General features: G+C 40.5%; 1 protein-coding gene across 1 annotated transcript in view; it reads left to right on the forward strand.

The window, feature by feature from the left end:
- Positions 1-19,851, forward strand: part of TRANK1 (tetratricopeptide repeat and ankyrin repeat containing 1) — a 53,399-nt gene extending 33,548 nt beyond the window's left edge. The window contains exons 14-24 of the mRNA XM_054191772.1: positions 24-223; positions 699-836; positions 4,020-4,157; positions 4,841-4,997; positions 5,581-5,669; positions 7,969-8,072; positions 10,103-10,235; positions 11,141-11,286; positions 13,049-16,125; positions 17,664-17,762; positions 18,938-19,851. Coding sequence (XP_054047747.1) covers positions 24-223; positions 699-836; positions 4,020-4,157; positions 4,841-4,997; positions 5,581-5,669; positions 7,969-8,072; positions 10,103-10,235; positions 11,141-11,286; positions 13,049-16,125; positions 17,664-17,762; positions 18,938-19,047 — 4,391 coding nt within the window. The 3' untranslated portion in view covers positions 19,048-19,851. The remainder of the gene's footprint in view (positions 1-23; positions 224-698; positions 837-4,019; positions 4,158-4,840; positions 4,998-5,580; positions 5,670-7,968; positions 8,073-10,102; positions 10,236-11,140; positions 11,287-13,048; positions 16,126-17,663; positions 17,763-18,937) is intronic.
- Positions 19,852-24,785: the final 4,934 nt, after the last annotated feature.

Raw genomic sequence — 24,785 nt, forward strand, 5'->3', positions numbered from 1 at the left:
AATCTCTGTTCTGTTTATTGCAGGTATTCTCCGTTTAGCGTCTGGAGTGGTTGATTTGCTTCAGCATTATTTCCCAGAATCTTTTGATCGGCTACCTAAGGACTGCGGTCTTTTTGATGGACCAAAACCTACAGTCTTGGAGTCCTGCAGTGTTAGTGACTTAGCAATTCTACTGAGGGGCAACAAAAGGAAAACACAACCCATTGAATTTGGAGCACATCAGGTTTGCATTTCTTAGGTATATGGCTTTTTGCAGATTCTTCCATCTCTGTTGCTAAATCATCATTGTATATGGACTGCCCAAAACTTTCTGTTTTAAGCCCCTGTATCTCACTGGTAAATTATGCTTTTTAAACTTAGAAACCTTTATTGTGTTGGTTTCTGTTTCTTCTTAATACACGTCTGGCTCTTCTGTTCTTTTTTGTGTCAGGTGTTGCTTGCCCCATTCCTTTCTAACTCCAAATTTTCTTACACCAGATCTACAAGTGTCTGCACATACCACGCATTTGTTGGTTTTCTAGTGGCAGCTTTTGACCTTTTTTTGTGGAGTGTGCTGGCATGTCTGTGTTGAATGTTGTCTGGTTTTGAGAAGGCTCTTGCATTATCGTGATGTGTTTGTGTGCTTTCTCTATGCAACTCTTACTTTTTTTTTTGTTTGCTTCTTAAGATGTTCTTTTTATTAATGTATTTTATGACAGGTGGTATTAGTGGCAAATGAAACTGCAAAGGAGAAGATACCTGAGGAGCTTAGTTTAGCACTTGTACTGACAGTTTATGAAGCAAAGGGCTTGGAATTTGATGATGTACTCCTTTACAACTTTTTCACAGACTCAGAGGTATTTAATTCTTATCCATTTTCTGCATTTTCTCTTAAGTCTTGATTTTACATGTGGTCTAATTGGCTTTGCAGCTGGGGAAGGATTCCCTGTTTCCTCTGAAGATGGGTGGTTTCATCACAGTAGAAAACAGGGCTCGTAGGTTTGTGTGTTGAGACAGTCTTCCTTAGTGCTGCGTTTTCCTTCAGGTTGGCTATTGCGGTTTAAGGGAGAGCCTTGGGGTTCACACAACAGTGCACACACGTGCACACACACAAAACACACACATACTTCTGCATACCAGGACCACTCCACTAGCTTACAGCATGTCCCTCCTGGCTGCTCCCTGCTCAGGTCAGAGCAGTTGGCAGGCGGACACTCCATCACCCTGTCGTACTCTTTACCTTATAATGGAGTTCTGGATCCCAAAAAAGCAGTATAGACCCCTGCTTTACATCACCACAAAACTGTAAAACAATTATGTTTAGAATCAAATAGTGTGTGTATGTATTTGGAGGGAAGGGAGGAGCATAGTCTGTAGCCATCCACAGCTTAGCTCCAGAAAACTCATTGTGGTCTATGAGGTAGCACAGCAAAAAAATTGCGCTGGACTTGAAATAATTTCTCAGTCCCAGGCAAAATGAAACAGAATGATTTTATTTTATTTTTTAATTAAAAGCTTAGTAAACAATGTTTAGAATCCAAAAGCATGTGTGTGTGGTTGGGATCGGGTGGGGAGAAGTAGCCATCCACAGCTTAGCTCCAGAAAACTCATTCTGGTCTAGCTCAGGAGTTGTCAGGAAACTCGGGAAGGTCTCACAGCCTGTAGCAGAGACCATCACCCATAGAATGGCCTCAGATAAAGAAGACTTTCTTTCCTGGAGGTTTTGTGTTTTGTGTTTCTTATGTACTCCCTTTCCCCACTTTGTACTCCTCTGAGGAGCTCAGATCCTGTCTCTCCAGGGTTTCCCGTAACTCTAGACGTGGCAGGGGTGGTGTCCTCGAGGTTCCTTGCAAAGAGCTATCAACCACAGCAGCCTCGCTGTTGTTGCTGGAGCATCACTGAGCTCCGCCCCACGCCCTTGCCCCCAGCCAGGCAGTAGGCAGCATCCTTACTGAACATGCCTGCAGAGACTCAAGAATGCCCACAACTGAGTTCCTCTGCAACTAAACATCCAGCGTGCACATCTCTGTTGCAGACGCCCTTTGCCTCCAGGCCTCAAAACAGCATCTCAGATGTGGTATTCAGCAGATGAAAACCACAGATAAACTGGTGGCTCTTCATAGAGGTTAGTGGACATTATGTGATGAGAGTGGAAGGAAGGAGCTTGAGGTAAATGAGGTTGAATCTGGCTTACTGAGATTCGGGGACAGCACGATACTGGCTGTCATGGTGAATTTCTCAAAGTTGATTTTGGTTTCGGTGATGCAAGTTGTACTTAGAAAAGCAGTGAACCGTTCATTAGAATTTAGCAGAATCAGTTTAATGGAGTTGAGCTGTGTAGAGCATTTTAACTGAGACTAATGTATGTCAGGCCTGGAGAGCTGTTTTCATACAATTCTTCCATTTTCCTGTGAGTCGTGAGTAATTGAGTTGATTTGAGCAGCCAAACGGGGAGGGAAGACAGCAGCTCACCCTGGGGTTTTCTAGTTCTGAAAAGCTGAACCTGTGAACTGTTGTAAACACAACAAATGTGGCTGTGTGCTGTTTGTAATGTGTTGGCTTTTTTTTTATTGGACTTGAAAAGGAGATTTGGAATGAGTCTTGTTTCAAGAAGCAGATTTGAATGAAGAATCAAAAAGGAAAAAACCCAACCCCCCAAACCCCAGCAAGCTGTTGGCCAAACTGATACCAGTAGCTGGTTGTCATTCTGTAGTCCATGACAGGCCATCTCTTTGCCTGGGCACTGTGAGGAGGAGAATATATGTCCGTCACAAGCACTGGTGATGACTTGCATACCAAAGATGATGCCCCAAATTTCACCTGTGTTAATCCACTGCCTCCTCCTGCCGAGGTGAATGATCTGGTCCCTGTTCAGAGAACTGCCTTGTCGGTGCACAAGCCAAAGGACAGCAACCGCTTGCCTCCGTCTGGATCCTCCTTGCTCCAAGTCTCCCCGGTGCTACAGTGACAAGGAGGTTGGTGAGTAGTAGGCCAGCTGGTCTGCAACTCATTGAGCTTGTCAGTCTTGTAGCACCAAGGAGATTTGGCGGCTGCCCATTCTGACCTACAGGCTAAGATGCATCCAACATGTCTTAGATAGCTGATTTTAGCATGACAGTGTTATCCCGCTACCATTTACCTCTCCCCGTGCCCTGGGCTGGCAGGGGCTGCCTGGCCCAGCAGTCAGCACACCCCCACAGTGAGTCTGCCTGCTGCAGTATTGGGGTTTTTAGGATAATCTCTGGCCCTAGGACTAAACCTTGAGCCTCGTCCATGGTGAGGGTAGCCTGATTTCCTCCTTTTCCCCATATATGGGCCATCTGTGGTAGGGGCGTGTCTTCAAGTTTAGCTGACAATTTATAGTCCACCCAAGGAGGTTTTCGTGTTTAGTATCAAATTTACTTATTTGATATATTAGGCGTGGCATATGGTTTGGATTTAGAAACAGCACTATCCTGAAATCACAAGACAAGTATAATGTAATAATGGCAATATACAGCAGAATCACAGTACAAATGTGATTCCCATTAGCGGTCCCTGTATGCTCCACCATCGTGATGCTGGGCATCCCCAGTCCCTGGGAAGTAATACATAGCTTGAAGCCAGCTGAAGCCAGTTGCACTCTTTCAGGTTTTTTTGCTTGTTGATTGGTTTTAACACACTTTGGGCCAAGCCACGTTTTTGCTTCCCCGTGTTTTGGTCTGGCTGGCTCAGGAGTATATTACACTCTACTAGCAATTTCAGAGAAAGTTGTTTATTCAGCCTGCTGACTGCCTGGTACAGCCGTGTATCTCGAACAAAGGTTACCTTCCAATACTGCTCGTATTGAGATGAAGTTCAACTTTCTTGATGAAAAGTGGTGGTCATTCTTTCCGTTCTTCCCTGAGATAATTTATTTTTTTTCCACCCATCTCCTCTGAGCCTTCTTCAGTTGCGGGAGGGTGTTGGTTGATGACAACATATGACTTAGTTTTTGCATATGTATGTGGGCAGTAGCGGATCACTGCATACAAGTAAACCTCATTCTCTTGACGTTTTAGGCTAGCAAAGAATGGAAGATCATTTCTTCTTATACTCCTGATTCGGATGTGCAAGTAGGAGGCAAATTGTTAATTGAAATGCCTTTAGAGGATGCTACCGGTACGCAGAAAAGAACTTTTAATGTAGAAATGTACAAGGTGAGTTTTTCATAACATTGGGAATAGGAAGGATAAACTAAATTCTTCAATTCTAGAAGAAGGGAAATTTCTGCAAGAAACCCTTTCGTCGTGTAGTTCCGTGTTTATTGAGGTTGCTTTATCTTTTTGGTAGTTGTTCACATTTGTATAATGTAGTCTTGATTTTCAAAGAGTTTTTTTACAAATGTAATTTGATAACAAACTATATGTAATAGTATATTTACAGAACAGCGGTGGTTAAAGCAAATAGCAAATCAGATTGTCAATACTTATTATTACTTTAGTCTGCTTTCAGATCACTACCTTAAAATTCAGGAAACTTCTTAGAATCTAGGGAGTCAGATATTTTCAGGATTGTATGGTAAAAAATTAATAATTTGTATGTGCAAGAAGGAAAATGGACAGTCACATCTGCAGCTGCTGGAATTGCTCTACCAGTAGCTGCATGCAAATTAGCTGGACAATGGCTTATGTGATTGAAAAATCACATATTTATTATTTAGACTTGCTTACTTAAAGATGCTTTCTTATTTGTTATTCATTCTGTATATACTTGCCATTTTCTTATAACTGCAAAGTATGTTTCTTTCTCACAGTTTAGCTCACCTGGCACTTCATTAATTTTATTTTATTTTGGTGTGTTGCCTTTTTTTTGTTTGTTTTTTTGTTTGTTTCTGCTTCAGATGCTGAATGGAGAACTAAAGCAATTGTATACTGCCATTACAAGAGCCAGGGTCAATCTTTGGATTTTCGATGAAGACAGTGATAAACGGGCTCCAGCTTTTAAGTATTTCATCAAAAGAGAATTTGTTCGGGTTGTCAAAGCAGATGAAAAGAAAGGTAAAGTTATCCTAAAACTTTCTTAAAAAAATGTCGAGCAGGACAGCCTACTCATGCTTCCTTGCTTTTAGGCTGTGTAATAAAGGTGGTTAAATTTCCTGGTCCCTCTAACAGTTTGCATATTCGTAACTGCCCTTGCAAGTTTCCATTGATTTCAGCGGGTCTTATTTCTTTTGGCTCTAAAGTTCAGTTGTATATGTTAATACATAACTTCTTTGCTAATTCATTAGTATAATTTTTCCTGCACAGTAATGAAGGCTGTTCACGGAAAACCACCCCAGCTAGAAGAGATTTAAAAAATGAAAGAATTTGATTTCTATAAAGACAGTGGATTTACTCAAAGTTTTGTCCAAAAAACAAGCATGATTTTTAAAGGCCTTTCAAAACCAAACTCAATTTGTTGTTTTTCAGTGCTGATTGAGAGTGATAAAATGTATTTGGCTCATAGTCACCATTACTGGTGTGAGCACAAATCATAAAAGTTTCGAACATTATGAGATGTTGATGCTTAGTTTTGCTACATGGTAAGTGGTTTGTGTGGTTTATCCATTCTAACATAAAATGATTACCCCTAACCTTCTAGACTTAGATGACAGCATGTTTGCCAAAACTTCAACTCCAGAAGAATGGATTGCACAGGGAGACTACTATGCTAAACATCAGTTCTGGGAGGTACGAGGACATATTTATCTGAAAGGAGGATTCTTTTCTATTCTGAAACCTTTTTTTTAATTTTTTTTATTTTGCATCTATAAAATTATCTGTAAACCTTCAGTTGCTCTGTAGCAGTGTATCTTAGTTTGTGGTTTGTAGCTGTGTAAGTGTCTACAGACTACTTGTAAATGACTTGCAAGAAGTAAACAGGGAGAGCAAGCTTATTGTCTGTAACCTTAATTTCACTACTCAGAAATGTGCAGTCCAATAAGGGAAAAACAAATGAAATGTGGTTGGAAAAAAACAATTGCTGGCAACGACTGGAATTTGTGAATCTAAACCATGTGCTTGACAATGTCATTACACATTACTGTAGGGAAATGAAAACATTTCTTGGAAGTGTATTGATCTGGGTGATGATCTCAGAGGCCTTTTATGTTTTTTTGGACAGTAATTAGGGGTGGATAAGAAACACACATTAAGGAACAGCATGTAAGAACCGAGAGAGCACTAAGAAAACTGCAGGAAGAGTAGCAAAATAATGGTTTCATTCCCTTACTATTTAAAGAACATGGAGATTTTAGTCTTTTATTTCCTGAATTGATAGTTAATACAATCCAGATATAGGATGACAGTTAATGGAATGTAAGCAAAACACAGCCAGGATGACACCACCCATTAATTATTCTACAAGGAATTAAGGGATGTGTCTAGATCAACTGCCCTTGTCCTTATGGGTGATTTTAACTTCCCAGACATCAACTGGGAATATCATACAGCAGACACAAACAGGTCCAGGAAATTTCTGTAGCACATTGAAGTTAACTTCTTGGCGCAGGTACTAAGGGAGCTGACCAGGAAAGGTGTCTTCCTAGATTTGCTGTTTGTAGACAGAGGGGGACTCATGAGAAAAGTGGTAATTGGTGGCTGTCTTGGTCACAGTGACCACGAAGTAGTTGAGTTTCAAATCATTGGTCGTAGGAGAAAAAACTGCCAGCAAAACTTTGACCTTGGGTATGGGGAGAGCAGACTTCAGGCTGCTGAAGGAGCTAGTTAGTAAGGTCCCCTGGGAATGTGCTTTTGAAGATCTTGGGGTCTGTGAGTGCTAGTCACTTTATAAGAGCCATCTCTTAAGAGCGCAGGAGCAGGCAATTTGCTCTCTAACACTTGGCTCTCTAAAACTTCCTCAAGGGGAGCAGTGGAAGGGGAGGTGCTGATCTCTCTCTGGTGACCAGCAATAGGACACAAGGAAACGGAGTGAAGCCGCATCAGGGGAAGTTCAGATCGGACATTAGGAAGAAGTTCTTCACTGAGAGCGTGGTCGGTCACTGGAACAGGCTCTCCAGGGAAGTGGTCACGGCATCAAGCCTGTCAGAGTTCAGGGAGCATCTGGACAACACTCTTAGTCATATGATTTAGTTTTTGGTAGTCTTGCGAGGAGCAGGGAGTTGGACTCAATGATCCTTATGAGTCCCTTCCAACTTGAGATATTCTATGATTCTGTGAAATAAAATTTTGGATACTCTTTTTGATCATGACAGAAGGAAAGCTTCAATTCTTTACTGATAGCAAGCTGTATTTTTTTGTATGGAAAGCAGAAATTTATAATGACGCAAAAATCAAAACTATCACCTGCCACTATACACACAGTCTGTATCTTCCCTTGAAAAAAAACCCAGCAATTTCCTAAATGGACAGAAAAATGTTTAGATAAAAAACACACAGCTGCAAAAATTTCATCTTGAAATCTGAAATGCATTAGCTATATTGTCTGCTACTTTGTTTTCTTTATAACCCTGGTCTTTGTTTATCGTTGCTACATTAAGAAGAAATTACATTGTGAATTTGGCAGTTCTAAGAGTGGCTTGCAATGTGCAATTTCCAAACCGAAGCAAATACTAAATTAATGGATAGAATAAAGAAATAATGGTGTCGCAGAATGAGTGAGATGATAACAAAGCAAACCTTGCTAGGAACATTGTAACTCCCGCTGTTCCTCTTTAGCTTATCACAGAAAGGGCCTGGTATGGTATAAGCATGAATATAAGTTCCGTGCTTTTTGATTTAACTTTGCACACATTGGTTTTGCTAACTTTTATTAATAGAATTTATGTGGTAGATGCCTGGTGACTTACCAATTAATGGTTTAGGCCATCATTCAAATTGCATGTGCAACGTTTTACCTTTTCCTTCTTCCCAGTACCCTGCCAGTCTTTCTGTTTTCCATTACAGTGACTGTAAAATTAAGTACTGCCTTTATGTGATAAGCCATGGGCTGGATGCACACGTGTGAATGCTGTGTATGATTTCACCCCAGGTGGCAGCCAAGTGTTACCAAAAGGGAGGAGCAGCTGAGAAGTCAAAGCTGGCCCTGGCACACGATGCTGTTCTCAAAGTGCACGCAAAGAAAAGCAGCCCCAGGTAAGTGTAAACGCAGATGGGCGAATGTTGTTCTGCGGTGCCAGACCTCTTGGGTACACGCAGAGGAAGATTCCCACCACAGTCGTGGGACCAGACCGGAGGCATCGGAGAACCACGCGGGCAAGGTGTCTTCACATCTTTGTCTGTGGGTGGCAAAAGAGATTTAAGATATTGGAAAGTCTTGCACAGCTCCATCAGGTTTTGGGGCACTGCTCCCTTTGGGGAGCAGTGAAAGCAGTTGTACGCCCTAGGCTGTCCAAACCGAATGTGGCCCTTGAAGGGGCTTACCGGTTATGTGAGAGAAAAGCAACAGGATTTGCATTACCTCAAGAGGCTTTATATTCTTAGGTACAGGCAGAATAGCATATGCCATCAGCAGTGCTCAACTCCAGTTAATCCCACTGCATATTCACTTCACAAAGAAGAAGGAATGGTATTTCGGGGAAGAAAAGCTGCTAACCAAAAGAGAGTTTTGAGGTGAAATCAGTTTTAGTGTCCATCTAAACTAAGCAAGCGTAACTAGGTCTGAAGCAAAGGGAAGTTTCAAAGGGACAGATTTTGAGATGGATCGTTTAGTTCATGCTGTCAGCTGGGCAAAATAGCTCAAGGGTTTGACAGAGGAGAAAGTCTGCGGTTTCCTGAAGAGGCTGAAAAACTGTTTGGGACTTGTCTCAAATAAGACAGGAGAAACTAGCTGTGATAGCAGAGTGGGTAAGGAATGGCTAGAGCAGAGGAAGCTAGCACTGAATGGAGAAGGGGGAAGGTTTGGAGAAATGTTACTAATGGAGTTAATCAAGGTTCTACCTTTTTTAATTACCTATTATATTAGTGGCCCTGGTGTCATGGTTTAACCCCAGATGGCAACTAGAACCATGTAGCTTTTCGCTCAGCCCCCCACCTTTTCCCCCCTAGAAGGATGGCAGGAAAAAGGGAAAAGGGAGAGGAGAAAAAAAACATTGTGGGTTGAGATAAATACAGTTTAATAGAAACAACAACAGAAAAGGAAAAATAACAATAATAACAACAAGGAAAAATAACAATAATAATGACATGGGTCACTCTCACTGCCTGGTGAATTGTTACTATCCTGAGCAGTGATTGCGGATTCCCACCCCCCAGCTAACCCTCATTTATCTACTGAGCATGACGTCTATGGTATGGAATATTTCATTGGCCATTCCATCGTTCTGTCTATGCTTCTATGGGAAGCTGAAAAAGGTCCCTGAATAGTGTAAACATCACTTATCAACAACGTGAAACAATAGGTATTATTGACATTCCTTTCATAGTAATCACTAGAAAGAAAATTAACTTTTTCCCAGCTGAAACCAGGACACCTGGCTCAAAGTATAAGGATGCTCATAAAATTTCGCGATCATAGATAATTTGTTGATGGGACTGAAAAAACTGTAAGCTGGGGTGCTTGTCGATTGAATAAAACTTGAGGAGAAGAAATTGGTTATATTAGGATATGTTAAGTTGACAGGACGTATGTAATAACAAAGCTGTAAAAATGGCTTCTTTTTTTTTTTTTAGTATAAGTATTAATGCTGGTGTACAAAGCATATGCAAGATTCCTGTGTGCTCTGTAATATGAAATGCTTTGTATGATTCTGATCCTCCAGGTTCAAGAATGATGAATTCAGACTAGGTCTGGGAAGAAACTAGACATGCTCCAATGGCACCAGAAAGGCTGAACTTGTTTAGTTGTACAGAACAAAAGCTGAGAACAAATCTGATTGTTGTCTTTAATAGCATTGGGGCTAAACAGCAGAAAGGAAGAAGGAGCAAGTTAAGCTACAAAAGAGAAGCAGCACAAAACCACACTAGTATACTTCCATTTTAGAATTTAAAAAAAAAAGCTTTTTACTGACAGCACAGTGAGATTCTGGAACAGACTTCTGGACAGAACACTGTCAACCCAAAATATAACTAACTGTAAGGTAATACCTCATCAGGTTATGTATGAAGAACACATGGTGTTGGTGTTGGTTTGGACGTAAGCGGTAACTTTCTCTTATTTTCTGCAGGGAAAAACAGATGGAGTATATGACATTGGCTAAAACTTACTTGGAATGTGGAGAACCAAAACTATCACTAAAATGTCTGTTTCAATCAAAGGAGTTCCGGCTCTGTGCAGAACTGTGTAAAAAGTTAGGAAAGGTATTAAATCCTCTGAACTATCCTCTCCTTATCACTTTTCCTTTTCCTACCCCTTTTTTTCTCCTCCTATTACCCATAAGTAATAGTATTTTTCTGTGATGTGGCAGTAGCTGAACTAAAACAGCTCTTTAATCTGGGCAGTTCAAGAGGAAGCATTTGTCACAGAATAGCTAGAAGCGGAATGAAGAGGACAATGATACAATTAGGCAGTCTAGGTTTTTTTCTTTGGCTTTCCTCAAGTGTTACCATCAGTCATCTCTGCTTTGCAGTCGAAAGTTAATTAATGACTGACTTCATGAAACTTAAGCTGTTACTTCATTCAATACTCTGACGATACTGAAAATTCATTGCTTACAGCTGTCTAAATAGAATCTTGAAACTTGCAAGGGTTAAGTAATGTACTAACAATAATTTTCTAAGTGTATGAGGATATTTAACATTTTTTATTTGCAGTGCATTTCCACTAAAAGAATGTAAAGTGATTGTTCCCAAATATTTAAAGTTTAAGATACAAGGTTGGGGTTCCCATTCTGTATCCGTAACTGTTTTAATTTAATCCTGTTGATTCTGAGAAATTTGCACGTCAACAGAAGTGTGTGTGGTGTTTTTTAACAATAGGCAGAGCTGGGTGAATAAGAAGTACTTTGGAAATGCTGTATGATACCTTTAATTTTGCATTCTAGTTTTTCGGGAACAAATATTTTGAATTTTTTTAAAAAATCCGATCAGTTTTAGTGATGGTTACTTTAACATGTATTTGATTACATTCAGGTACTTTAATTACATTTTATTAAAGTATGCTTCTCTATGAGACACCTACATGATGGGATTACTAAATTTATTCTATTCTTGTAGTTTTGACTGTTTATAGCACTTCAGTTTCATTACTGACTTCTGCATTGCAGATGAAAGATGCTGCTGTTTACTATCAGAAATGCCAGTGCTACAAAGAAGCATCTGAATGTTATGAACAAATTGAGGAGTTTGATCTGGCAATTAAAATGTATTGTCAGGAAGAACTCTACGAAGAAGCAGCAAAAGCAGTTGAAAGGTATGTTTTCCAAGATGGTCTTGAAATACAATTTTCTTTTCCAAATTCGACATAATACAACTGGCTCACCATAAAATTTTCACAAGAGTTTTGGCCGGTAACTTTGTTTTATATGAAGTTAAATTAACCTTGTCAGAGTTCTCACTTGGTTAATGGTAACACGGTGAAAGCAATCTACTGCATTCACAGCTGGAGCAATGACTAGATTCATTTTACTGGGGATTTTTTCCAGTCTGTATTACTAGTCATGCGAGTGCTCCTTCAGGCAGTCCTCTGAACTAGGTTCTTATGGTAAATATGACAAAAACATTTAATAAAAGTATTAAATAATTCTATTCTAAAAGTGAAATAGTAATAGATTTAGCTATTTAGTCACTGACTTCTGTAGGAGTATAGCTGTTAGGTGTATAGTATATAATGCAGCAGTTATTGTGGCAAGTGAACTATTTGCCTCTCAAAATCTCTAACTTAAGAGCAAAGAATAGTAATTTAAATGAGCAGCTCACGCTGCCTCTCTGACAGATTCTTGGTTCCAGTCTCTGAGATGAACGTTTCCAGCCCATCTCCCCTGTGCTGGCTCAGGGCAGTTAAGAACAGCCTCACACTGTGCTTGATAGACTGGTTTTATTACTATCTTTTTGACAGAACTTTGCATCTGGCACCATCCCTGTGACTTCATGAGCACATTCTTGCATAAGCAGTTCATTTATTGGCCACCGCTTTCATTACACCTGAATTGATTGATGACTTGATATATATACCAGTTAGAATTCTAGCAACACCTGCGTTTACACACCTTCACTGAAATCCTTTGTGACGTACCTTTAATAATGGCAGCTGTTTTTTGAAAGATTAAAGCTTGTTTAATATGTAGAGATAGTTTGATCAAAAAGTTCAAGCATTAAAGTCACCTTACCAACTACGGATTTTTTTTTTTTTAATCAGCCTCCCCAAATCATTCATGCAAATTCATCAGCATAGGTACAAAAATCTGCACTCCCACCTTTATCGTGAAAAAGATGATAATGAAAGGCTAATGACAATTTACTCACTCATCAGGAAAAAATTAGTCATTCTCAGCATGCAGGGGAGAATACTTCTGCAAGACTGGTTTAGGGGATAGCTCAATAATTTCACAGCAGCCAATAATAATTAATAACTGAGTATTTTAAAGTGCATTTTTTTGAAAGATGCAACCAAGTACTTTGCTCAGGCACTCAATAAGCAGCAAAATATATGTAGGTACAATGACAGAAGTGAAAGAGTTCTCTAATCTGACTGGTTTATGTAAATTTTACAGAATATTGTCTATATCGGCCTGTGGAGAATTCATTGAAAATTGCATTTATTTCATTCTGGCTTCTCTTCATGTAAACAACCATTCTATACTGAGGTTTGCTTTAATAAGCAGAAGATTACCACTGGCGAAATGTGATTAAAATAATTTGTACAGTGATTTGACAGCATGGAGAAAGACTTATTAGTGCTGTAAACTTTGTGATTTTGTTTGTACCAGAAGTTTAAATGATGTTGCTACAGAGAGCCTTATGTTGTAGCTAAATTCTTTCTGTAGATCTTTTAAGATGTTGTGATTGTTTTTCACATGACAGACATATCGCTTGAAATAGTTGGCCCTTTTTTGAAGGAAGGGCTTCTACGAGCAGCTATTTGTTTAATGTTTTAGGGGCTTTTTAAAAATGCTGTGTTTTTTTTGTCTAGGTTAGTCATCTACGGTAGTAAATTGATGTATCTGTTATTTCAGGTATGAAGAGATGTTAAATGCAAAAGCACAAATGGTTTCCAAACTCTCATGTACCGCAAATCAATTGTATTTGGAAGCAGCCGCAAAGTACCTGAGTGTGAACAGAACTGAGGAAATGATGCGAGTCCTCTCAAAACTTGATGTAGAGGATCAGCTTGAGTTTCTGAAGTCTCGTGGATGCTTGCACCAAGCAGCAGACTTACTGAAAAGGGAAGGTCGAGAGGAAGAAGCTGCAAAGTTAATGAAACAACATGGGTTTGCTCTGGAAGCAGCCAACCTCACAGCTATAAAAGAGTTTCGTGCGTCGTGTTTGCTTGCTGCAGCTCGTGCCGGTGTGACTCGCTGTTCAGAATCAGACCTGGTGGACTTGGAGGTCATCCTAAGAGAAGCCCTCGAACTTTGTGAACAAACTGAGCAGAAGTCTGGCATTGCTGAGGCTGTGTTTTTGCAGGGAGCTCTGAAGGGAGACTTCACAAAGCTGAGCAGTGCATACTGTCAGTTCCTGTCTCTGAATCATTCTGCTGGTGCAATTGAAGCTCTCTTTGCATTATCTCGCTGCAGCGCTCCTAGCCAGAACATCCTTTTTATGGCAATGCACGGCTTAATGGCTCTTCTGAGCCTGGTTAGGGGTCTGAAGAAAGCAGCTACCAACGCAGAGAAAGATATGGTGAAGTCATGCTTTGCCTATTTTGGGATTGTCCCAACAGGTGACAGTTGCCAGGTATCTCAAAATGAAGCTGAACCCATTCTCAAGTTTTTGTCAGACAAGCCAAGTCTAAAAGAGAGGAAGACGAAAGGTGATTTCTCAGTGAGCACAGAGGAGGTAAAATCAGCTTTGAAGCAGCACTTGTTAAGCAGGTTGTGCTCTATCACCCATGAGTTACTGAAAAAGCATTACCCTGATATTTGTAAGAAGTTCATTGTTGGCTTGAACTGTGAAGATAAAACCTGTGAGGATTACCATAAGCCCTTGTTGCGCCATGAAGCAAAGACAATGTTTCAGTGTAAAATGCATCTGGTGGCAGTAAATGGACTGCTGTTGGAAGCCGCACGCGCTTTCCCTAAAGAGCTACTGAATCAGTGCAAAACCTTTGATGACATTTTGACTGCTGACAAATATGCATCATGTAAAGCCCTCCTAGAACTGTTTTTTCCTAATCATTTTCATTTGAGAATACTGTCTGAGAACCCAAAGGCATGCAAAGAAATACTGCAGTTCAGTAACATTATTTCCAAACCCTGTAGAGCAGTGTTGAAGGAGTACATCACATTTAAGTTTAAAAATGAAGACACTGCAGCCAGAAGAGAATCAACTGACTTGTGGCTAAGTGCCATGCAAGTTTTCATCTTATCTTCAGGATATCCTGAAGAATTTGAGAAACTTCTTTATAAGGAAGAGGAGGATTATAACAAAGAGCTAAACTTTGCTTTGTCAAAGGCAAAAAACTCCCCAAAGAGTAAAGGCCAAGGAGGAAAGGCCAAAGGAATAGAGGGCAGACATGGTATGTTGCTACCTGACAAAAATGCCGAAAACGCAGGGAGAACGCATTTGTGCTTCATTCGACTTCTTGAAAATTCCCTTGAGCAATTCTATGTTCATAAGAACCCAGAAAATTGTAAAAGGTTTTTTTTCCGTTTTATGAATGTCCTGGTCAAGAAATGCACAAGATACCTGATTCCAAGCATAGGAAATACAGTGATGTTGTTGGAATTCCAGTATATTCTCTGTTGTGCTGTCCTGATGCGTCTCTCCAAGAACATTACTCTCTGCTTTCCAAAGAGTTACATTGCTCTCATTCATTACTGGGAGTTTTTGTTCAGAAGCAAGGACCATAACAAAGAACTTAAAGACACATTTTCTATTATCCAGGAGTATAGACCAAAGGACGCGTATGTAGCTGTACGGAATTTCCGATTCCATCTCTGTTATCTAACAGAAGTTTTGTGTGGAGTTCATGGAAAGTTCAATGTCCTTCTGGATGCTTTCGAGGATCCTGATTGCTTAACTTCAGGGGAGGCTGAGCGGACTGTAGTGCTGTGCTTAGTGATGTTACTGAATGCTGACCAGGTGCAGAATTCTAGATACAGATCCCTCTTATGCCACCACTTTCCTGAAATCAAGGCCATGCTGAAATCAATGAGAAAAGACTCTCCCTCCGTAGTGCCTGAAAGGTTGCTAAGGGTTGTGGAACAAGTGAGCGATGCTACACATGTAAGAGAAATCGCTGCAAGCCTGCAAGAGCTGCTGACAGAGCGAGATGCAGAGCACTTGGTTGACTGCCGATGGAGGTGGGACTCTGCGTACACTCAGGGGCATCCACCCATACGGGGCATCCTCTATGAACCCATAAACCTTGACAGGTTTATGACCTCTTTGGATGGGACAGAATACAGTGATGAGCTAGAAAAGGAACTTGAAAGGGTTCATTGCTTAGAGGACCAAAAGGATCCCCTGGAAGTCATTGCCCTCAGCAAGCAGCAGAAGCAGGAGCAGAAAGCATCTGCTCAACGCCATCTGCGTCGTGTCTTCCATTTCGTCTCTTTATGCATGAAGTGGAAAAGGAAGGCCTGCTCCAAAGCTGAGCCTGTTGCAATGGAAGGAGAGGAATTTTTATCAGAGATCTTCAAAAAAGCAGATATTGACCAAACCCAGTGTGACCTCTGTGGAGTCAGATTTATCCAGAGCTCTGAGAACTATTTCAGCCGGTCAGAAAGCATGGAGGCAGACACATCTGAAGCTGTGACGCCAACAGAGATCAGTGGGGAAGAAAAGTTGCATGCAGAAGGAAATGCAGTTTCTGCAGCCAGTGAGGCTTACGTAGAGCATAGAAACACAGATGAACACAGAAATAATAATGCTGCCTACAAACACTACGCCGACTTTTTCAGAAGAAAGATAGATCCAGTAATATATGATGGACTGGAAGCAGTGGAGGCTATTACAGAAAAGACTTGCACCCGAGACCATTTAGCATATAAAGAAGGTTACAACTTATGCCAGAGAAAAATCAAAGAGAATATTAAGAAGATTTCAGATGCAGTAGAGGAAATCTATGAGAGAAAAGCCTGGGCTAAAGGTAGAACCTTTCCAGTTTTCTTTCAAACAATTTAATATGTCATTTGTGGCCAAACTTCTAGACCTGACAAAGCTCCATTTGAAAATCTTAATGTGGTCAAGAGAAGGGTATTGCCAGGTATTTCAGGTGGCTGAGGAAAAGAAGTGAGACCGTTGAAAATAATTCACCTCTTCCAAACACAAAGTAATGCATCAGATAGTAGAGGTAAAGTGAATAGTCGTGAGTTTTAACTACATGATCAGATGTGCTGTGTCTTACAGCCACCTGTTACATTAGACCAGATAATCTTTACTAGTTTTTCTACTGTTTCCTGCTTATTTAGTTCTGCCAGCCATAGTAATTTGGATATGCAGGGGTAGCATGCTAGGTGTACTTGGAGACTTTGGTTAAGGATATCTCTGACTAGTTTGCCCTTGAACTTGTAATTTTGCTAGGGCTGGACAAAAGTGGATACTTAACTACAAATCCGTGGGGTGTCAGGCACTCAAAGGCAACCCTGGTATTATAAAGTCCAGTGAATTATGGTACTTAAGAGATACATATTTTGATATTTGATTTTTTTTCCTCCCTTGTATGCTTAAAGCATCATTCTATGCTGATTTTTGCAAGCAAAATTGAATCACTGAATGAGTGGCCTAGGAGCAAAATTGTTTGGGGTACTTGCTGTGGGAAAGCGACATCTTAAATCAAAACATTGTTACTGGCTCTAGCTGTAGAAATCCACCAACCCTGTCAAGTTGTCACTTTGCCTGTGATGTCTGACAGTAATGAAAAACTGTAATATTTGATACGTTCATCAGCTCTGATCAGTGAAATACGTTAAATTTGTAACTAAATGTTAGGTTGTGGTCTTCATGTGTAAGCTATATCTTTATTCCTAGTGGAAAGCTTTTACATATGGATGAAGTCTGTGAAGTTTTGCTTATTTGTTTAGTTGGCTTTCTGCTCAATGAACCATGATAGTGATGAACATGATAGATGTGGTAGGCTTAATTAGGTAATAGTTGAGTTTGTTATGACAATTGCTTGATGGATGTTACCTTATTCTTCCACTCAGTGAAAATATATTTACAGAAATTACTTGTCTTTGAGATTACTTTTCCCTCACTTTGTAGCACGCGTTTTTCAAGTCTTTAACGGTGCAGTTAAGCAAGGGTTGCAACATCTCAAGTCCATGTTTTACTTTGACTTGTATAATTTCAGAAGGATGATGAAAGCCAGGAACTTTAATACCCAAAAGATAGATAAACCAGAGTATTTTCAGGAGTTTCAGGTATACCTTAAAAGGGACAGCACAAGGATGGGGAGCTTCTCCTCTCATAGTGCTAGTAACATTGATTGGAATGGGGAGTAATACATACAGCATCTTCATCTCCAACAGTGAATTTGACTGCACGTGAGGTCATTGGTGACTGAGACCTCTGGCTTCGCAGCATCATCATACAACTCTGTGTAACTTTTGTTTTGTGCTTGGCTTTTAGCTGCTGCCCATCCCTCAGCTAGTGTTCTTACAGAATGTTAATTGTGCTCCATTTCAGCTGAAGAAATAATAACCAAACATGCCAGCAAACTGGTTACCACCATTGGTGAGGCTCACGAGTGGCTGAAGAAAATGGAGTCTCATAGGATAAAAGAAGGTACGTTTTTAAATTACACAGGTTTCTGTGCCCCCTGGAGGACACTGTTCTGTAACGGTCTCTTAGCATCCATTTAGTTTCCAAGTCAGCAGTGTTGTGGATTATTCACTTACCCTCAAGGCAACAAGTTAGGAGCACTCTGGAAAGCAGGAGTTAACCAGTCTTTCCTCAGTGGCTCTTTAAAACAGAGTGTGAGCCTCGCAGCTAGTTACAGGGTGGCCAGAATAGAGCACTGCTTCTCCCCAGGCCCTCAGTGGATCCCAGCCTGCATAAAATCTGCACACGCAGGTGCACATGTAGCTATGGTTCAAGTACAGTCTTCAGGATAGAAACTTGGGCAGGGGGGAGGGAAGAGAAGCTATTCTCATCTTCACCAATAAGATAGTGTTGTTTCTTAGCTCTGCTGCAGCAGTGTGTTTATGAGCAGTGTGGATCCACGTTCTTGGGAACCAGCTTCCTAACAAAACTAATCCTTAGCTTGCTTTTAAGTGTTCTGCGGAAAAATGTTATATGCGGTTGGTTTTCTTTTGTTTTCACTTCCATTTCACTTGGTTTCACACCAAAAGTAACGTATATTGATGCAGTCTATTGCATCACAGACCTCTGAGGACACGTTTAAGACTTCGTTGTGCCTACCTGTATCGTTAGGTTTAAGCACATATTTAGGTGGTGGGATTGCAACAATTGCATAAAAAGGCAGCAATGAAGTGATCAGGCTTGCAAATTGCACTGTATGTAAAGCATTAAAGTAGCTCTATTTTAGAATATTTGATTGTGGTAACCGTTTGTGTTACACCTTCCTATTCCAAGAAAGATAGAGTTAATAAGACTGCCTGGGGACATCTTTGAAGTCAATAAGCAAATGTGTTGTCTGCTGAAACTGAACCTTGAGAAAGGAGAGACATACTTCTTGAAGTCCAAAGCGGTAACAACAGAAACAGATTTTCAGTGTAAAAATTAATTACTAGTGCAGCAAGTGGCTTAGCAGTCTCTGCTTCTTAGCAGAGCTCTTAAGCACATTGTCATATTAAGCCCAATACTTACTAAACATGATTATACACATATGAAGGTATATCGCTGACAAATAAAATAGCAGTGACATAGCTTGTCATACTGCTAAGAGGAAAAGGTTTTGGGGTTTTCCATTCTGCATTAATTTCTTGTTTTTAATATAGGCTTTGTGCACGATAGAGACTTGGAAAATGAAGTGGAAGATGCAAGCATGGCTTTTGAAGAACTTTTCTATAAAAAACTCTCAAGAAAAAAAGGAAGATACGGGAAATAGTAATTAGAAAAAATATACAGGTGGCTATTCTATCCTCTTAACAACCTAATTTTAGAATTAAAAAAATGGTTAAAAAGAAAAAATAGAGGGATGGGGTCAGAAATGGGAAGAATCTGAAGAAAAAGAGCAACTTACGCTATTGGGTTTTTATCACTTGTATTGTGTCAGAATAATTTCCTGTCTGGTGATGATGTAACTGTGAAAACCTACGACAGGACAAATTTCCTTTCAAACTGATGTGGTAGCTTGAAAGTAACAAAAAAGCCAAAGAAACAAGCAAGTGGGGAAAAAATAATAATGTTTCTGCCTTATCTCAGGGGTATTTTTCCACTCAGTCTTCTTTTTCTGCTTCCCTGTTAATTTACATCATCATTCTTCTGAGCTGGAATACTCGAAAAATAGAAGGATATTTTCTCTCATTTTACAATGTTTTAATCGATGTTTTTAGATTACCATTGTAAACCTGCTGTGTTCTGAGTCTTGCTATGTTTGGAAATTTTTGAGCCTTCAGGTGAGGTACTTACGTTATCTCTCTTTTCTATTTTTATAGACAAGAACAGTAATTTCTAAACACATTCATATTTTTGACAGTGTACGTACTTCTAATTAGATAGGTGTGGAAGTTATGAATTGTCTTCTATTTGATCAAGTTTTGATATAAACTGTTACCTGTACATATGGAAATATAGATAATCTTTCTTTCAAAGAATATTACACATTTTAACTGTTTTGTAAGTTTTAATTGATAAAAGACTTTTTGTAATGTATAGTAATGTTTTTATAAAACCTGTAAGATGTTTTAAATCACTTGATCGTGTCTTATATTTTAAATGCTTTCTGAAAGCTGTGTGTGACTGACCGCATGAGTGAGATTTACAAGTTGGGTCCAGAACATCAGTTCATACTGATGCTGTTTTGCTTCTGGGATTTCAATCTCTCCAACATACTGTAGTCTCCTTTAGAAACATTTTAAATTAGTGTATGTGCACGTTAAGCATAATTAGTTAGAGTATTATTTAGTCGTTGAAATATTTTGTCTTGAAAAGGGACACACTTTGTATACATAACAAATAGCTTCAATAATTACCTTTTGCCAAAAACTTAGTACTCAATGCTCAATGTCATGGAAGTGGGAGATTTTACACGGGTAAAAATGAAATACCACTGTAGAATGGGGCAACGTGGGCAGCAGTAATAGTTACCTATGGCATTGTAATTGCTCTTGTCTGCCGGAAGACTCTTTACCAAGTGGTGCTTCTTAAAGAAGCCTTGTTGCTTAAGCAAGCACCTAGAAGAGAGTTTAAAAACATAACATTGATGAAATGTAATGCTAGTCACTTGTACTGTATTGAAATCAAGAATTAAGAAAGATGGATCATTAATATAACTTCTTTGGCTTTGTTTTCTATAATCATATGTATTTTGCATTTGAGATTACTCCAAGAAACTTTCCTGATTAGTTTCTCAGCTTAAATATTTACATTTGTGGCAGTGAATGCTACCCAAACTTTTTAAGGGCAATTACAGTTTGCCCTGTATCTGGGGCAAATAAAAAAATCCTAGCTGCCCACAGTTTAAAGATCTGGTGATCATACTCTTTTCTTTCTCTTCATGGGAAAAATGAAGCTTTGAAAACGTTATTGCAAAACACCAAGCAAGGAGAAAACAAAGAAGGAGAAGTAATAGCAGAAGTTGTATCGCATCAAGAACTTCATCTTGGGCACATTTCTGAGGTGCAGGGGCCTGTCATCTTTGGTATGGTTCAGTACAAACCACTGGTCATTCTCTGACTTCAAATCAGTGCTCCCAGGTAGAACTTACTTCAACAGTATGCGAAATACTGACTGCTAGCCAAAATTAATGGTGATTCAAATTTCAGAGCTCATGGTTTCAGAGCTCTGTTGGGTCAAGGTTTCAGTAACGTTCAAGTGGAGCTGGTAACTCTAGTTGGATCTCCAGTCCAATATTGGTGCTTAAAGGGTTTTTGCCCCTATGGTGGCATGCATAAATAAACACAGACCTTTCTTTTCCATGGCAGTCTCTTCAGATAATAATGATCCATGTGCATTAATCCTATTTCAACATTTAATTAGCAAAAAAGGGGTTGTCCAGATATACCCTTGGGGTTTGTTTTTTTTTGTTTTGTTGTTTATTTAAAAATCTTTCTCCCTGCTGGTGGAAGCTCCAGTGTTCTGGCACCGGCTAATGCCTTTGACTCAAAGGGCTTAAGAGCTGTGACAGGTGCCTTGGTACGCGCGAGATGCATATTGCACTGAAACCTTGGAAGTGAGTGGTGGATGCAGGCTGTCACGCTTATCCACCCACTTCTGCCTGTCTAAGCCATGTTGCGTTGCAAAGAATTTAGAAAAGGCTTCAGAAGCACAGCAACTGGTGACTTAGAAATCTCTCTCCCTGGTGATACAAAAATGACATCTACATGAAAAAGAAGAACCAACTATTTACTGTAGTTGGAAGACGGCGGTGTGGTCTAAAAGATGGCAATTCTCCAAATTTCAGACTGCTCAAGAAAAAAATCTCTTGCTTGAACCTCATATGAATACAAAGGACTGTGTGCGGTGAGTGATGGGTACTTTCGACCTTTTTCCTTTATTCCTCTTAAAAGCATAATTTCATAATATTGCCCACAGTTTTATTCCAAAACACTTTCCTTAGCTGTTACAAACTCTGTCGCAGCAAAACATTTAAATACTGGGGTTTTTTTTAAGCATTTGCTTTCATTCCTAAAGGGAGGCCTTTTGCCTTTACACACACTGAAAGCGTAGGAGGGAAGGAATTGTTTTGTCTCAGTGTAAATAAAATAAAAGGATTTCCTGCCAGCAATCCCCATGACATTATTTTCTGAAAACCGATTACAAAGCACCCTTCCTTATATGAAAGGGGACCATAGCCGTTGCCGCTGAGCTTCTGCCTTTGCTGTTGGAGCATTCAGTTTTCATGAGAGCCTTCACACCTCCACTTACTGAAGTGTCTCTGGGTCTCGCTGCGACTTAGATTTATGGCACCATCTATCATTTAGGCTTTCAGTTAGTGCGCAACTCGGAAATGCATTAGCAAAGTTCCAGGCAACGCCCACACTCTTCACTTCTGTATCTTGCTGCAGTAGATGTCAGAAATTCTGAGTGTCTTCCCTAATGGCCATTTATAAGAGCTGGCGTGGCAGGGAGTGGAAGAGTTTACATATTTTATTTTGTAGCTTCCGTGACTACATTCGTACACCAAGATTCCTGACCACATATACTCAAATACAGTCAATGTGAAGCGCTTAAGAGTCAGATACTTAAACACCAAAGCAGCTGAATTTTCAGATTAGTAGCCATTACAAACAAATACTCTGTGGGAATTGGAGCATTTATTTCAGTTTTCTGACGTGGACTTCTGATACTACTTTCAGCCTTTGGTCTGAGCATGGTATGTGTACGTGCAGAGGTGGTGAGTATTCATATTGCCATCTTTGCTGTGTTGGTCCTGCCTTCTTGCAAGAGGATGGGTTGCAGTGTCTTTGAAGTCTGTTACGATCATTCTGTGCTGCTTGATCTGCGGAAATAGCGTTTGGAAAGAAGTTGGTAGAAGACTCTTACCTACATACAGCCCATCTTCCATTTAGTCTGCGCACGAAGTGTCATGGTTTAAATAAAGGTGCAATTGCTAGTGATTTACGTAATATCAATACTCCAGGTGCCTATGTGTTACTTTCATTGGGCTTCTGATCAACTGGTTTCTAAATTGACCTGGGTGTACCAGTGCTGAAATTTTAGCAAACAATTGGCAGAATTAGGTTTACCTCTAAGACATTCTGTAGGAAAATAAATAATAGTGATGCCAGAAAGTAGTTTTCATTAAATCCTGTAGAAGTCAATGCTTGCAATTCCCTTTTGTGAGGGGGAGAGTAGGTCTTCGCTGAAGCTATGTTACACCAGTTCAGTGCTATGTGCTTCTCTGGGAAGTGTTCATTGTAATGTTTGCTTGTCCTGTGCTAGATGTGCTTTATGACATCATGAGATGAGGTTTTTACCTTCGAACAATCAGGGATGGAACATTCAAGCTGTTTAAAAGTTGGCTGCTTCCCGAGAAATAGACAGGTTAGAGCGAAACACTACCAGGAGATCTGCTGCTGGCTTGCCTTGTCAGCTTAGGTATGCTGAGCTTTGAGTTACTCCAGTATGAGCGATGGCCCAGTCAAAGTCAGTGTCTGTGTAGTTTGTAGCACTCTACGTGCATCCAGTACCTAAAGGGGGCTTACAGGAAAGCTGGGGAAGGACTCTTTATTAGCAAGCGTAGTGATAGGACAAGGGGTAACAGTTTCAAACTGAAAGAGGGTAGATTTAGATTGGATATTAGGAAGACATTCTTTACTGTGAGGATGGTGAGACACTGGAACAGGTTACCCAGGGAGGTTGTGGATGCCCCATCCCTGGAAGTGTTCAAGGCCAGGCTGGATGGGGCTTTGAGCAGCCTGGTCTAGTGGGAGGTGTCCCTGCCCACAGCAGGTGGGGTGGAACTGGATGATCTTTAAGGTCCTTCCAACGCTAACCATTCTGTGATTCTATGATGATACAGCCTTTCTTTTGGGAAGTTTACATTTCTAGTAGTCTTGAACAGGGTCCCCAAAAAGAGAAGAGCCCTTGAACATGGATCTGCCTAAAAGGACCCTGAAGCTGAAGTGGGTGAGGTGCCTATTCCCTATGGAGAAAGGTGGGTACCTCAGTGTGGTATATGGAGAAAAGCGCACTGAGCTGAGGGGTACTGGTGATCTGAAATGGTGTTTCAGATGTCAAAAAACATGCAGAAAGGAAAACGCTGAATACGGGTGAATTTCAGACCCTCTGTGTCATTGGAGCTTTGACTGCGGGAGTCTGGGAGTAGGAGAGTGAAGTGTGCAGTAGGGAAACCTTCAGTAGTCTCTGTCAAAAGAACAGATCGCAGTTCTTTATTTTCACCAGTAAGACAGCCAGGAAAAACTTTACTTGGAGGAGGATGTGGTGATGAGTACTTGTGTAACAGCTGGGTGCCTGGAGTACTTCTCGAGGCTGCTGAGATGGACAGGTTTCAAACAAGATCCTCCCAGGAAGATGCTCTGAGCCATGTGCTGATTTGCCTTGGGGAGCATTCACTGCCGCTGCTGCTGAAGGTGACTTAATTCAGGATTTTTGGGGGCCAGAGAGAGGGTGGAAGAGGGACGGACTCATTCAGGAAGGGAAGATAGGCATTGCAGTTGCAGGTGTCACCACTAGTAGTCCTACATGTGAAAAAACAACCAGCCCTTGGAAGGAGACCTGTTGCTCCAGTGTTAATGGTGCTTAGTCACGAGGGCAAGGTTGAACCCCATTTCTCTGCTGCTGACTGCTGAATTCATTGCACCCTGAAACAGCTTCAGCAGAAGAGGTGGAAACGTCAGCAGCCTGATAGCCAGGCTCATCCTCTGCTAAGCTCTAGGTGATGTGGACTTAAACCTGGATCTCCTGTTCCTTGGGAGAATGGTCTGATTCAGAGGCTAGTCAATTGTGACGATTCTATGTTTTATGTGGATGCCCATGGTGTGCAAGAACCTTGGGGAGTACTTTACTGGATGAAGGTAGAAGATAGAAATATTTTCTGGATTCTGGTTGGACTCACAGGTAGGTAACATGCTGAGCTGCTCAACCTTGTCAAAATACAGCAGTTCTGGGTGTATAGTGGAGGTACTGGGTCAGACTAAGGGTGGTGCAGCCTGGTACCTT

The sequence above is a fragment of the Rissa tridactyla genome, chromosome 2, assembly GCF_028500815.1.
Source record: "Rissa tridactyla isolate bRisTri1 chromosome 2, bRisTri1.patW.cur.20221130, whole genome shotgun sequence".
Taxonomy (NCBI): domain Eukaryota; kingdom Metazoa; phylum Chordata; class Aves; order Charadriiformes; family Laridae; genus Rissa; species Rissa tridactyla.